This window comes from Montipora capricornis, chromosome 9 (genome assembly GCF_036669925.1).
Source record: "Montipora capricornis isolate CH-2021 chromosome 9, ASM3666992v2, whole genome shotgun sequence".
In the NCBI taxonomy this organism is placed as follows: Eukaryota; Metazoa; Cnidaria; class Anthozoa; order Scleractinia; family Acroporidae; genus Montipora; species Montipora capricornis.
In genome coordinates, this window is record NC_090891.1 from 24,528,165 (window position 1) to 24,543,910 (window position 15,746).

At 37.8% G+C, this 15,746-nt stretch overlaps 1 protein-coding gene and 1 long non-coding RNA gene across 2 annotated transcripts; one reads left to right on the plus strand and one right to left on the minus strand.

Annotated features, from left to right (window-relative positions):
• Positions 1-688: 688 nt before the first annotated feature.
• On the minus strand, positions 689-8,640 carry LOC138016119 (paired box protein Pax-6-like). Its single transcript, XM_068863299.1, has 5 exons — positions 8,379-8,640; positions 8,206-8,296; positions 3,091-3,735; positions 2,069-2,526; positions 689-1,339 (listed from the first exon to the last, which is right to left on the minus strand). The coding sequence occupies exons 2-5, from the start codon at positions 8,216-8,218 to the stop codon at positions 1,049-1,051; spliced, it is 1,407 nt and encodes a 468-aa protein (XP_068719400.1). The 5' UTR covers positions 8,219-8,296; positions 8,379-8,640; the 3' UTR covers positions 689-1,048.
• LOC138016133 (uncharacterized) lies at positions 4,679-10,704 on the plus strand. The gene is made up of 3 exons (XR_011125738.1): positions 4,679-4,853; positions 4,956-5,107; positions 10,256-10,704. It is a non-coding gene; the product is annotated as an uncharacterized lncRNA (long non-coding RNA).
• Positions 10,705-15,746: the final 5,042 nt, after the last annotated feature.

Genomic DNA, 15,746 nt, shown 5'->3' on the forward strand with positions numbered 1-15,746 from the left:
AATACGAATATGGTCTATTGTCTGAAGCAGAGAGAGGTTTAGAGGACAAAGAATAACTGTAAACATTTTTCACATTCATTCCGACGTGTTCTATTGTTTTTGTACTCACTGCTTCACTGTCAAGCTGAATATTTGATATTTCGAAAATGGCCTATTGCCAATAATTTGATTAATATGTACTGAAGACAACGAAACTCAATCATATTTTAACATGTTAGCCATGTTTAAAAATAAAAACTATCAAAATATTGCGGAAACGGGGCAATAGGGCGTTTTCAGCCAACCTCTAGAGACACCAACAACAATAGTGAAATGGACGAACAAAAGAAGCTAATGACCTTTGTTTTCGTCCACCAACATGGCAGCGGTGACGTCACGTGATAAGCTGCTATTAGAATAAAAACAGGACAGTGGGACAGCGTCGTCTAAACCGGGACAAAGTCCCGGGTAAAGTGGGTTGGTTGGAATGTTTTGTTGCATATTTATCAAGATGAGACCTCTCCTGCCTTTTTTTTTTTAATATTTTTTTTGTACAGGAAAAAAAGCGAAAAAGAGCGAAACAACGGCCGAAGAAAACCCGAAGAGGTAGAGAGACGGCCTTGGTTCGAAAGAACTGCCTGACGTACTGACTGGCCATTGTTATGACTCGATTCCTGAGGTGTCAAAGAAAAGAATCAAACTATCAAGCGAAGTCCTCAACAATTTATTAATCAGTTGCAATTATGATAAATTTATATAAACTCTTTTCGTTTAATCCCAGAAAAATTAAAATTCCTGTTTCATATCAGTATTTTAAAACTTGAATTTCCAAAGAATACTGAGTGTCATTCCCAAGCTTAATAAACTTGAAGCGCAACTAATTCATTCCCCACTAATTGCTTTTGCTAGTCTACAAAATCCCCGGAGAAATATACATTTACGAAGACAAGGGCCTTGCATTATCCAAAAGTCTTTTCACATGCACGAGAATTTCGAAGGCCTTCCCCTGCAAAGAAAGTCTATTTACATCGTTACGAATAGGAAAATATAGTAAGAATTCTTAAAACGCTTAAACTCTCGAACATGTGCAGTCCTGGGGTGAGCAAGAACGCGCATTTACGCTTCCCAATACAGACGTTGATGATGCAGACGGCATTCTGTCGGAGTTTGGAGACAATAGATTAATAGAACGGTTTAAGGGTGGGCTGTATGGTCCTGATATCATAGCACACCGCTGTTCAGACATATCACATTCACTGCACATTGGATAACAGCCTCCAAGGAGTGATTGACGCAAGTGTGGTAAGCTGTTTATTTTCTGGTGACGGCGCCATTTGGCTCGGCGATTAGAGAACCAAACCTGTAAATAAGCAATGAAGAGCTTGGGCTTAGAATTGAATTGAATTGAATGTCGAAAGTAATTAGCGAATTGCTTTGGTTTTGCATTACTTCACTTAGTGATTGGTTTAAAGTTCTCGCGCCACTTTTCAACTAATCAGAAGCGAAACAAAAACCAATCGTGGCTCGCGCGTGCACATTTTCCCGCGCTTTGTGTCGGCTACGTGTAATTACTTCGAGTTTTGATTGGTTTACTGGATTTTCTCCGTCCTTTTTGATTGGCCAAAGTAATTACTTTGAATTTGGTTTTACGACACTCGTTGAAACTCGCTCTAACTTGTCATTTACACCGGTAAAACCAAATTCTCGGCACTTACAGTAGTAGGGGTCGTGGTGGTGCTTACTCCCTACTACCATTTTCGATACATAGTACTTTTCGAATGAGTGCCGTAAAAACAAAACTCATGACTAACTATTTAGCCAATCGGCGGAAGTTAACCAGGAAATTTATTAACGAGACAATCGATGTAAGAAAAAAAACAACTGAGTACAGCTGGCACTAAGAGCAAGAAAGCGGACAAACATGAGCGACCATTGAAATGCCTTACGTCCAGTTTCTCTACTCTCCCCCGAAAACGGTTGAGCTTCGCTAAACAGGTCATTGTTGGAAGAACTGTTCTGCAAAGTTTAACGTTCAGAGATTGTCTTTAATTTGTCTTTGTGCTAGTATTGTTATAAGACTCAATCTCACCTGCACTCGTGCCTCTGACATGTCAATCTTATTTGCTAGTTCCTCTCTCGTGGCTACATCCGGGTAATGAGATTTCTCAAATTCTTTTTCGAGCATCTCCAACTGCTCAGGCGAAAATGTTGTCCTGTTTCTTCTTATTTTCCTCTTCTGGTTTGCTTGGGAATCGTTGTCTTCCTTGCTACTTTCATTTTCACTGTTGTAGCCAGTATTTTCGGTGTTTCCTCTTAGTGGTTTGATGTCAGTTTCAACAGTTTTGTTGCTGTTATGAATGTTGATTCTGCCATTTAAATCACTTTCTTGAAGGTCTGCATCGAGTGATTCCGCGATTGGTTTCTTCTCATTAAGCTCACCATCACTTTCTTGTAACATGGTATCGTCTCTTTCTCTCTTTGTTATTTTTTTACTTGATGCAAATTGTGCTGAATGTGTTTCTTCGTCGTTTTCACCGTTGATTCTCGCTATAAAATATTTTCAAAAATACATAACTTGGTTAAATGCACTATCACCTTAATTCAGGTGAGAGTAGTCCTAAGAAAAAGAGTTTTGGGTGAAACCACGAGGGCATTTGTTTGAAACTATTCAGGAATAGGAACACACGAACTATCGCTACTAGTGTTTTTAATATTGGGATCTTCTCCGATAAAAGAAAGAACGGCAAATCATTAGGTTTTTATGTATTTGATACTGAGGGAGTATAAACGGTTTACTCTGCCGAATTCGAACGAGCGGCGTAAGGAAGCAGCTAGAGAAATAATATCAGGTCCACATAATATATGCACATTACCCCGTGCACTACCCCACACATTCCAAAACTGCGTGTTATACGAAAAATACCTCGAAAAACTCAACGAGTTGCCATAAAGTTAATTGAAAAAATTAAGTCAAAAGCTGCGTCAGTTGATTTGAAAAAAAAAAACAATCGTGTACTCGGAAATAAATTGGAATTGAGCGGTTTGGTGTACAAACAAATATTGACTCTTCCATCGTAAAGGAACTTTAGATGTGATTTTGAAGTGTGTTACCTTCACTTTCTTGCTCTTGACTCTTTCCACTCTCGGATGTTGTGGTGATTGACAGCTGAGAAGCAGGTTCCAGGTCTCCTGTTTCATACTCTTGAATTGGGAACTCCTCAGGATGCGGCACTGAGTGGCACGACCAAGGAACGCCTGGGTCACAGATAGCGGCAGACCAAGGATGAAATCCATAAATGCTAGCCAGTTGCTGCCTTTCCCTCTCGATCATGGCATACTGAGCAGCTCTCTCTGCAGCTTTATTTCTGAGGATGCGATTGATGGAACTGACACTTGGTGTGTTTTCCCGATCACAAACGCCTTCTTCCACGAGACGGTCGCGAATCTCCCAAGCAAAAATTGTTGGATTTTGCTGTTTATACTGTACAATTTTATTTACCACTGGAGGCGTGGCAACCTTGGGTTTGCTCCCTCCTATCGATCCAGGCCGGATAGAGCCTGTCTCGTAGAAACGGCCTAGGATTTTGCTGACACAGCCATGAGAAACTAGTAGCCTCCTAGAAATTTCGCATGGTCTGACGCCACATGCAGCAAGCTGTACAATTCGATGACGGATGTAGTCTGGAAGGGGACGTCCGTTCACGAAAGGCCCTCCAAGTTGGTTGATTCCCCCGTGACTTTGAAAAAGGAAGGGAGCTGTCAGAAAAGAAAAGAAAGCTATCATTTTGATTGAAACAAAATTTTCTCAAATTTCCTCGATGACCGCAGGCGTACTACAAGGCCAATCACTTGGTTAGGATATTTTTTAAAATAAAGGTTTTTTGCGGCAGGGATGGTGAACATAACGCTAGAATAATGTACACTTATTTGTTTGTTATCATTGCTTTATTTATTTACTTCTTACTAGTACCTGAATGTTTTGGATGGGAATGTAATAGAAGAACTATGGTAATAGCAGAGATAGTTCTCGCGTAAATTAAACAATGTCAGGAGATAGCAGGGTTCCTGAGACTACCGGAGAATAAAAAGGGCCCGCGCGCAAAAATAGTACATGTATATGACGAGTTCAATTTTTATTTTTGTCCTTTTTACATTTGATTTTGTTCTTTTTTTCCAAGAGAGAAGGCCCTCGCAAGGTTTTTAAGGAACAAAGGAACATTGTTAATTTGAACTGGGGAACAGGGAAACAAAGCGAAAATACCATAAACCATTTTAGGGATAAAAAAGTTGAGAACAAGTTTGTAAGTAATTTCGGAAAGAAAGGAACCCAGGTCAATTTTTAAAGGGAACAACGGACCAATAGTGCCGTTTATACGAGAGAAAAGAAGACGCGGCTAACTCTGGCCGCGGCTTACATAAGCCGCGAACATCCCGTATAACTGGTACAAAATCTACGTTCACGGCTTTCTCTAGCCGCGTCTTATCCTGGCCTGGGAGTTTATACTCGTATAAATAGTTCCTTTCGCGGCTTACGTAAGCCGCGGCCAGAGTTAGCCGCGGCTTATTTTCTCTCGTATAAACGGCCCTATTGTCTTCCCTTGGGAGGGCCTCAATAGAAGCAAGGCTCTATTTCCAAGGAGACTGGTGACAAATTAGGTGAGCTGTATTTTGGCGGGAAAAGGCTTTGAGGCCGCGAACGGTCACGTTTGTTTTTCAATGTTTTCCTCGAATTTCCATCCAAATTCTAAATTAAACCGAAGGTTTTTCGCTTTAGGAAACATTTTTACTTCATCGGAGTTTACAGTAAGTAACTTAAGATAATTTTTTTTCTGATCTCAGAGCGACCAAGTGAAGGATGAATGGACGAAAGATTGGTAAATGAATAGATTTAGCTCTTATTCACTTATCTAATTAGCTTAATTCCTGCTTAGTTGCTTCAAATAAGAATTCTAATTGTTTTTTCTCTACTATTTTAGTTAGAAATATTAGAACCCTGGCCAGCGAAGGCGAGTTAGTGCTGTGTTTATCGAACTGGCCGTTCGTCGTTCGCGAAAGAGGTCACAAAGAGGTCAACCGTAAGACTTGGCATCACGTTTGGAAGAGCTCGTTGAATATTTTTCTTTCTCAGGTAAAGGCTTTTAATTTATCGCAATGTCATGAGGATGACTGTTTGGGTAAAACATTACCAAAAAGGTACCGACATTAAACTTACACGAATTTGTATGTCTCGTCGAAAGGAATGAGTTAAAGAATATTAATTATGTTGTTAAATTTAAATTCAAACACATTTCATCTATCGCATGTAATAATGTTATTGCGCTCTTTCAAAATTATATGTCACCGGGGTGTAGGCAAATGCTAAATTGCAAACGCGAATCCGTTGTGTTACTGAATGAGTTCACAGAACTTCTTGTTGACTTGACGCCAATGACGAAGATTGATACGAAACAATCTTTGCAGGCTGCCTAATTCACTCGTGCGGTGCAAATCAAACTCGAAAATATCTCAAGAAATGGAGAGATGTTCAATGTTCGTGCTATTGCGTAATCAGTAATATCTTTTTTGCACACAAACAGGGCCTCCCAACGAAAATTATTTCCAAAATGCATGATAATAGGCAAAAAACGTACAAGAGAACGCTAATAAAACATTTTTTCCAATTCTTAATTTTGCTGGGAAAAAAAAATGTTCCACACTCCCAAGCAGGGTGATTATGAGCAAAGCTAGATGGTGAGGGAAACTTCCTGCCAGCTGACTTCCGAGCCAGCAAAGAACCTCGTGAATCAATTTTTGCTCAACCTGCGATAAGTTGAAGCAGCGGTAAGCTTCTTCGGCGTGAACGAGTTCTCCTCCCTACTTTCTGTTCTCATCCAGTCAGCACGGATTGTGAAATGGTAAAAATATTTAAAGTTTCCCTGAAAAAGAGTATGAGAATTATCTGCGGAAAAGATATTTTGCGGAACGCCTTCGTTGGGTGCCCCTGATATGAACGCAAACAAACGCCGCTCGTTTCACTCTACCACTAATACTGTTTAAAATTGAAACTAAGATTTGTCCTCGGCTCCTTTATAAAAACAGATTTGACATCGCGTATGTATTCCTTCGACATGTGATCGCCGTTGCGTTTTCCTTCGAATAGCATGGCTTCTTATTCATCCTTATAATTAAATAGTTTTAATTAAAGGAGGAGCTGCAAGCATATGGACTGAATATCGTACACTTTATCACCGTCCAACCAATCTCTCCTACTTTTCGAATAAACTATTACTAAGACAACCTACCTTGTGATTCGATTAAATAAAATGGATACGTGGAGTTCCCGTTCTTGTAAGATTTTGAAAATCAATATATCAACACCCTCACTACTTGCAGAATCTGGGCTAACCCCGTAGGAAGTTCGATAAAAAGTTATAGGTCATAATTGTATTCATTGTGGTTTGGCACAAACCGCGGTTCAGAAAGCTCGGCCCAGACTTGTAGCAAAAATTCAACGCTTTTTTATCCCGTGTTTTGTTGCTTTAAACAATAAAACGCTCTTTTCATACAGATTTTGTGTTTCTTGGCCTTTTTGTTTCAGTCTCAATGGGACAAATCGGCCAAATGAGACTTTCCCCTTGTACTCATAATATTAGCTCAGTTCTTCAGCATCAGCAAAATAATTACTGAATAACTGAGAAATTAAAGCTATTAAGCGAGATGACTTACTTAAAATGCTTCAATTTACCAAAATGGTGCCTCTTGACTCACTCTGGATTGTTTGACCCAATACAAAGAAAAAGGATTGACAATGCCAGTCAATGTCAGAGCCACAACTATTACATAAGCAAGGGTACTGAGAACCGGAGGGGTTTCATGCACTCCGCATTTTCCATAATGTACGTCTAAAGAACTTGCTTTCGCTACGTCTATGCTTTATATCTAGCTTTGTAAATTGCTATTTTTTTTATTGTCGCTATGCTTAGTAATTGTTTTTTCCCTAGATGACGGAATCATAAATCACTTTTGATGGTTTTGATCAACATAAAACTTACATGGACCTTTCGCTTCTTCGGGCGCGGAAAACTGAGATTTCTGGTACAAATTATTGTAATCAACAAGGGTTTAAATTGAAATGCGGTCTCAAATGAAGCCTTCTTACAAATGGTGAAACGTTCATGACTTTCCAAGAACACATCTCTGCATTTCTCGTTTCGGATCGAATTCAGACAAAAGCCTTCTGCGTTTCTCGTTTTGGATCGAATTCTGACGACAGCCTTCTTAAATGCTTGCTTTTCCTGATAATCATATTCCATGAATTTACGAAAAGGGAGTGTTGATTCCATTTTGTTACTTTTTCCCAACTTATGAACTTACCCCTCATGCACTGTTTGAGTGAGATAAGATTTTTTTAAATGGATATTGAGATAACAAATGTCTACGAAATCCAACTGATTGATTATTGCATTTAATTAGGCTTCATATCGCTCTTGAAACAATCCTTTTTTGCCGACCGGTTATGCTTCTTGATCGATAAACTTGTCTCATGTAAACTTGTTTTTTCAGGAGCTATCCATTCAAATAAGAAATGAATTGAAGTGTGAGATTCAAACAAAATACATTTATTTAACGACAAATATACATGTATTGAAAAGGTAGAATACTTCTATTGAAAAGGCGTGACAGCATAGGTCTCGAGACTAAAGGCGGTTTTCCTTAAGCGGGCTGTGCGAAAAACAAATACTGAATGGCGTTGAACCTCTGAAGGCGAGTGAAATGTGCCAAACAGGTGAAATAATCACTTTGAAAATTACTCGAATATACGCGTATTACATATATTTGACTCGATACTTAAATCTGAAAACCACGCTGTGGAGTAACAAAAGTCGAAGACACGTTTATACAACACGGAACACCTCACGAAAAAAGGTCAAAACTTGAGCTCGAGTTTAGTTTGTTTTGATTTAAGCCAACAGTGTATCGCTCGAGATACTACAGTTTGATAGATGGTTTACGCACGATTTTCCATCCAGGGGGAGGATTCGAAATTTTAAATTTCAAATTTGAAATTTTATATCGTTTGGCGCAAGTAATACATTAAACGGCTCCGACGGAAACAATCTAGACTGCAGTTACAACAGAACCGAAACGAGACAAGTTAACGAGGCAAAAAGAAAGAAAGAGAAAATGAAGAAATGTGTTAAATAGAGTTCCTTGGTGCTGTAATGATGGATAACAAAGTGCACTTACCTAGATGTGCCATCTTCTCTGAGACTGATTGATGACTTTGTGTGGTCGTCTTCGGTGTTTCGTACTTTGCAGATGTGAATTCGCGGACAATCTAGTGAAATAGTTAGTCGTTTTGACGAATTAACGCTTTTGTGTCATCACAATTTAGGTTGCTTGATCAAAAGTTTCCATACCTTGCGGTCAGTAGTTTTGAGCAGCAATTATCTTGCGCTCAAGTCTTCTTCTAGGTTACGTATATGACTTGATGCTTGTTGGCTCCGAGTGATCACCCTTCAATGAGTGTTTAAATTCTCTTGTTCACTGAGAATTTATACCCATTTAAATCTTTTTAAAATCAAATTAAATCAGCAGCATTTTTGCTCTCAGCACCACAGCTGTGTGTTCAGGTTATTAATAGAGTCACATTGCCAAATCAGGACTGAGCAATGGGGCCAAGTGGAGATAGAACACAACAAATCGTACGCGAACCGCAGCGCTCTCCTTTGTGGGAAATTTCACATGGGATTCTAGCAAAGGATTGCCATCTGTCGTTTATGCTTAATAGAATACTAAACAGTCAACAGATGGTGGTTAAATTGTTCAACCCACGTGAGGCTCAAGGTAGGTCGGCCTTAATCAAATTACCCCTCCCGTTCCAATCCTTGATACACCCCTGATTTTCACACCCATTTTTCGAATCATTCTTTCCATGTTCGTGGTAACATAACGTTCGTGAATGCAGTCTTTGTGGTCAAAGCTTACCCTTCCGAGGATAGCTGTTCGGCTACCTAACTCTTTAAGCGTAGTTCTGCTCTCCACGCTTTGGGAAAATGTAACATTTTCTGCATGAACTATTGATTATAAACAGCACCTTTACTCCATTATAATTGGCACAAAGGATTTGGGCGTTTTAAGCAATTTTCTATATAAACTTTTCTTTTATGGAAGTAATGTTGTCATCTGCTGTAGATACATATTTTCCACGCCATACGTAAGAAGACATAAAGAAATACAGATAGCCCTATGAAATGCTTTTTCACAATTCAAGGCAGGCCATGCCCTTAATTTATTATGCATGAGGGGCAAGAAGAGTTATTTTGTAAAGCAGAACGAGACAGAATGCACCCCTTCCTTCAAGTTAGTGAGCATGGAATTATAGTTTGATGTGCTAACGCAAAGCCATGTAATCAATTTTCTGGAAATACGATTTGGATGTCATAAATCCCTTTAACACTCCGCAAAGGCCAATAACATTTTCTTTAATAATTACGTTAATTTTTCTGTGAATTTCTTACTCAATAAATTTAAAACCAATTTTTCATAGCTCCAGATAATATTATTTCTCGAAGATTGGAGCCATATTTATTGGCATTTTCTGGGGACGACACCAAGTTACAATATATGACCCCACCAAAAATGCAAACCTTATCCATTTTCTCATTTTTTATTCTTTCTTGTTTTTAAAAAAAGGACTTGCTTTGAGTGACAAAAAGGTATTTTCTTCTTCAAAATCTCTACTGAAAGCCGCGAGGTTGCTTTAGTCTTCGTCAATCTTCTTTACTTGAGCAGGGAAACTGAGGCATCCTTCCCCGAAAAGATTGTCAATTCCTCCCTGGATTAAAATGTTGAATCGCTGAGGTTTGCATCATTTTACTGAAAAAAGGAAAATAAAATAAAATAAGACCGCAAACCTTTGAAATTACTTTTTTTTATCATAAATTGACCTGTTTACTTTGAAAACCGCGGAAAGATCTTCAAATTGCTTTTACTCTTAAATTCTTATAAATCTTTTGTTGATCTCACTGCCATCATGGCAAATTATATGATTGATACATAATAAAAGGTAATTAACTACTGTTAATCTATTTATCTAGTGACATTCTTTCTCATCTCACCACGTATCTCCCAAGCAGAATTACTAATTCACTCGTCCAATACGATATTAAAAACCTTGCTTGTGATTGATTTCTGATTTCATTCGTATTGGTAAAAGTCACCCCCAGCTCTTACCCGCCGGAAATTAATCCATTTCAAACGCCTTGTTCCTTAACGCAATGTTTTCCATTTACAGGAAGAGATGAATTGAAGTCTCATTTTACGAAAAACACTGTCAAAATCTCCCGGTCCTCGAGAAATTAAAAAGAAGCGGAATATTTAATTTTATCTACAGAAGTCACTTCCACAAAGGCCAAGCACAGAAAGACTTGCTAAATGCGATATGATCATATTTCAAGTCTAATGCGTTGCGGGCTAGTTCTAGTTACGCGCAGATTGAAAAAGACCAATTTGTTGGCTCTGCCGTTTCGGATTGCCTTTGCCTCAGTGAGGTCATACGGACAGCAATCCTTTGACAAGTTTTGTTTCTTCTTTTTTCTCCTGTAGTCAAAGTCTCATATCTTGCGCTAATGTTTTAGAATCGTGCTTGTTATCTTATTTAGAATAATAGTTGTATTGTGCTTCATTATAGTAGGATCCTTATGCGTTTTTCGGGATGTGAAATAAACCAAAAATAAACGATATTTTTACGCATGCGCGTCAGTCCTGAGATGTGTTTTTTCTTTGTATCCAAGGCAAAATGGTGAAATGTTTGCCAGTGAAATATATATGAACCCTTAAATGGATGTCAAATAATATATTATAAGACTATTCCAAAATGATAACGCTTAGTTTAGTTTATTAAAGCAGATACACTCGTCGTCTAGGTGTCCTTAAATGTATGCTTTTGGCAAGACATTCTTTTCTTTTTTGACGGCGATTTTCAAATTTGCACTAATCGTGTGAAAACAGTTGATGAGAATTATGTTCTAATTGCTATTCATGCGGCGTTTTTACCAGCCAAATATTTTTATCGCTTTTTCGATTTAACGCCTTCAAAGCATAAATGTTATTTTTTGGGGCTTTTCCCTAAGAACTTTGGTTTGAAACATTCTTCCCTGCTTTTTGTTTGATTGTGGTGATGTCTTGCTGCATTAGGGAAAATAATTTGGTTTGTCCTTGTATCCATGAAATTTCCTAGTGAACGATATTTGTTCCAAAAAGTGAGGCCATTTAGCGTTTCACCCATCATAAAATAGGAAATTAGATTTTCAGTTTCAATTTCGAAGTATCATCTATCAAATCAATCAATCTCTACTAATGAGGAAAACATAAAGTGTTAAGAGTTATTAAAGAAGAATTTTCCACTACTTCCGCCGGCGTACTTTATTTCTTAATAACTGCAGCCTACGCGTACGCCGGGCGTTAATGAATTGCAAGCAGTGAAATCTGTTCGTATCCCATGGAACTGAGCCGTTTTATGTAAGCGATAAGTTCCATTTCCTAGTGTGCTAGAAAAGGAGTAAATTGAAAGCCTTTGTTGTTTTTTTCTGCCTTCTCAATAGAAACGTAACAAATTGACATTTCAGATGTCATTTCCAATAAAAAGTGCAAACTGGAAACCTGTGAACTGTGTTTTAAATGACGGGACTGTCCGTAGATTAGCCAATAAGATCTCTTGAAAGACGTTTATTTTTCCTCTTCTGTCTTTTAGAGTCCTTGAAGCGATATCCCTGTTAAAGATCATGGTTCCGCCGAAAGTTATTGTTTTGTAGAATGCACGCGGAAATTGAGTCCTTCTGGAGTACAATTTGCCTATTTTGTTAGTATTATCGTTACATAAGTGAATTTTGCTTTCAAAAGTGCTGTCTTTGTATCGTATTCATGGATCACTCACGTCGTACTGTGATTTAAACCTCATCATTTTTTTCAGTTCTTCAGCAAAACTGTACAGGCATAGTCCAAAATGACACATTTCAATTTTGAAGTGAACGCGTTCGTCAGCGTAGAGTTCTAATTGAGACTGAAGGATCAAAGAACCTTTAAACAACAGAACTAGAAATATCTCATTGTAATGGAAGAACTACATTCGGTCGCTATTTCTCTTTATTAGATCGAAAAAAAAAAAAAGGGATCGGCGTGGAAACGCAAGAAATTGAGGCAAAGAATGAAAATGAGAAAAGAATGATGTATCTGTTTGAAAATGCATAGCCCCGAGAAAATACTATTGTTTTTTGTTAGGATAGTACGTTCTTTTTTATTAAAATTAAAAGGATAGAGAATAGCAGATGAATCGTTGATTCAAAAATCTTTGGGAGATAAAAGAGCAGTCTGGAAATTCTTAAGGTGACATGGAAAAAACAAAGACAATATGTTTAGAAAGTGCCTTACACATGTATTTTTAAACGAAAGCCATTAATTAAAGAGAAGAGTTGGTGTGCTAAGTAAATAGATTGTTTTTTCAAATGCATCACCTGCAACTGAAGCCAACTCGAGCAGACAAGTTATTTCGATTGGGCAAGCTTTGCTTGAAACAGTTTTGTGCAATGCAGTTCTTAGACTAGTTCCTACCGCTTATAGAGGATCTGTCGAAACCCTTAAAATTACGAATTCCCGAATCTCTTATTACGCACTGATGAACCCTTTCTCATCGTTGTGCGTTGACTTATGACTCCTGGCTGCAAAGAAAGAATAATTTTAAAAACTGAATCAGCCGTTAAGGATTGCTCTGATTTCAAGTCCAATATGCAGTTTAAATGTATGCAATCCCCAGGAATTGTTAAATGTAACCTTTTGGTAAAGTTTTGTAATGAATAAAAACAGATAGAAATCGTAGGTATACTTCATCTTCAGCAAAGAATGTCAGAGAATACGGCGCCCTCAAATTTCTGCTTTCCAGCATAAGTAAATGCCCTGGTTGTGTAATTTTACTTTGTCCATAGCGGGTAGTAGAAATGCAAAAGAAAAAAGTAGTGGTTGTGTAAATAACTTTAGCCAGTTTTATTTCAGGGCAACCGTTTAAATTACGATGGGCCCTTGTTACATTTATAGAAAAACGTGCGAAACAAAAAGGGCTAACGCTGTTACTTCAAATAGCATTTTTTTTTGTATGTGGGATTTTTTTTTATCCACAATGCGTTATACTGCGCACCAAAAAGCACGCCTCCTGTGATCAAAAATTTCATTTCCGAGCAGATACATTCATTTACAGTCTATGCAGGGTCAGTTAAAGATCATAACAACACTGACCAGATTTCGTTTCTTCAGTCAGTCAGCTTTCAAAACTTGAGTAAACAAATCTGAAGATTCGTCTTGTTGATCTAAATATTCCAGATGACGTGTTCCCAGAGCCCGTCATTTTTAAATAATTCTCTCTTTTCTTTTTTTTTTTTACTTTTTTAGGATTGACTCAGGTCAACACTTTTCTCTTCACTTTGTGCCATTGAGTACTGTTAGTTCGAGAAAGGGGAGGGTTGACAGTGGTTGGCGTTTCCAAAGAAATTTCGCCTTTTTGTACTAACGTGAATATTCAGTTTTACAAACAGCTTTACTGATGAAAAAGTGGGTTAATCTTTTTCTGTAATGCTCATGCTGGTCTTGTCAGGAAGTAGGAGGTGACAGTAAATTTTATCAATGATATTTTCTCAAATATTTCTTAGGTTTTGTGTGGTAAAACTGATGCAGGCCACCCGGATCGAAGAATAACAAAAAACCTACTGGGTTCGTTTGCCGTTGTAAGAAACGAATAAATAAAATACATTTATTGTTGACAGCATCACACTGCAACCCCTTTTTTCTCAAATAAAATTTCAGCATAAAAAATAAGAATTTTTAAAAGTCAGTTCGCGACAGAAACAAAAATTGTTAACGTCACACCACAAGTTGAGTTATGATTAACGTCAAGTTATTTAGCATTTTGGAGAACGTGTTCCGGTGAAGATAATCACAGAATTGATGAAGAAGTCTCAGCGAGAGCCAAACTTTGTAAAAGGCTTTATTCTTTACTCTGTGCGAGACGTTCTACATGCGACGAAAATTTGCATCTTGCTCCGTAATAGGTATTTGCTTTATGATGACCCTTCCTTTAAGACGGTGAAGAAAATGCATTTTTTAGTCTGCTTTTTTTGGGATACGGTCTAAGAGTGCGTTGAGGTGGTAAAATGCCCCCGAAAAAGGTATAAATTGTCTTATTGTAATTCACGTACTTTTTGGTCTTTCCGGGATAAAAATTGAATACGCTTTCGATTTCTAAGAAGAAGAATACAATCACATTATCTCTCGGCGTTACTTCCATTTTCGTCCTCACTTGCATGTATCCAGTAAAAAAAAGAGCTAGTTAATGAAATTCAGCGAAAAATCTTTCTTGTAGAACATGGCTTCATTTGAAAGTGGGTCATGAAGCCCTATGGTTGAACGCACGTATAACATTACATGTCACTTCAATTTTTTCACGAAGCGTTTTAATTAGTTCACAACATTTCTACAATTTACTTTTGTTATCTGTTTTATCTCTTTTTTATGTTTATAAGATAAAAAAGCGTCAAAGTTTCCCCTGAAGTACTTTGAGTTATTTATCAGGACAGTGTCGTCGTTAGACTGCTAACTTAAGTTCTCAGACATGGTTTAAAATGATGAATATTAGGATCATTGTTATGTTAGGTTGTACAGAACAACATGGAAGCTTTTAGTTAGTGCCTGAAGTCTATTTCAGTTTTGAAATATGTTTAACAACGTAGACATCAAACATATGTATTTCTAGCGCCTTTAAGCATGCCATTTTTACAAAAATAGCTGAAACTGAGCTTCAAAAGCAGTAGCTTCCACGTCTCGAAAGGCCGCCCTGGAATATGTCGTATGTGTATGTTTGGTTAAAATCTTGTCTCTTAGACTCCATACTTCTTATCCTTGTACGAGTTGTGAAAGCTTTTAGGGATAAATTTGCATTAAAAGCAAAGTTTGTGTACTTAATGCATCGAAATCAGGATAAAACGGCCCTTTTGCTGACACCAGTGCACTCTACAGGTAATGATCTTTAAAGGTAGCATTCTTTTGTTTCGCCTTCCCGCACGTTGCAAGACAATAGCAACTTGTTTGAACTAAATAGCCCAATAACAATTAGAAAGTGATTAATGCTAGTTAAATTGAATATTACTTTTGAAGACTTTTAAAGTCTTTCGAATTCCAGACATGGAATAAATATCGGTTTCCATTGAATAACGTAATTAAAAACACGACCAGATGATATTAACACTAAAAGTCGCACGGGCCTTTTTATTGGAAAACTAAAGAAAAACACGACGCTGTCTGCCATTCGGTAAGGGTTCCAGTCGAAATCAAACAGAGACTACATGGAAGCGAAATATGATGAATGTATTCAATTAACAGAATTGTCGCTCTCTCCCCGTCCTCCTTTCTCTATATCCTGGCCTCGTTCTGTGTCTTTGAAGATGAAGAAAAACGGCTTGACAGTAAGGTTTCATTCCCTCTTTCGGCACTGATAGATGCTTTGAAAAGGAAAAGCATGGGTCAATTTTCGCAGTTTTGTTATTTCCTTTTCTGTGGCGATTTACTTTAGTACAAGCTTTATGTACCTTTTGTACCTTCATGATAACCAAGTTGTGAACCAAAGCTACCAATTTTCGCTCAACCGAAACAAAAAAAAAAGAACAACCTGCGTCTCCCCAAACCGCAGAAAGTTGTAGGCCTCAGTCCCAGTTAAAGACGGAGCCAGACTGGATTTCAAAAGG

What these genes read in the sequence shown, in the direction of transcription:
- LOC138016119 (XM_068863299.1), bottom strand. An exon ending in TCAAGAGCAAGAAAGTGAAG is followed by an intron (nt 2,527 to 3,090) that starts GTAACACACTTC and finishes AATATTTTATAG; the next exon opens with CGAGAATCAACGGTGAAAAC. An exon ending in TGTCAGAGGCACGAGTGCAG is followed by an intron (nt 1,340 to 2,068) that starts GTGAGATTGAGT and finishes GCTTATTTACAG; the next exon opens with GTTTGGTTCTCTAATCGCCG.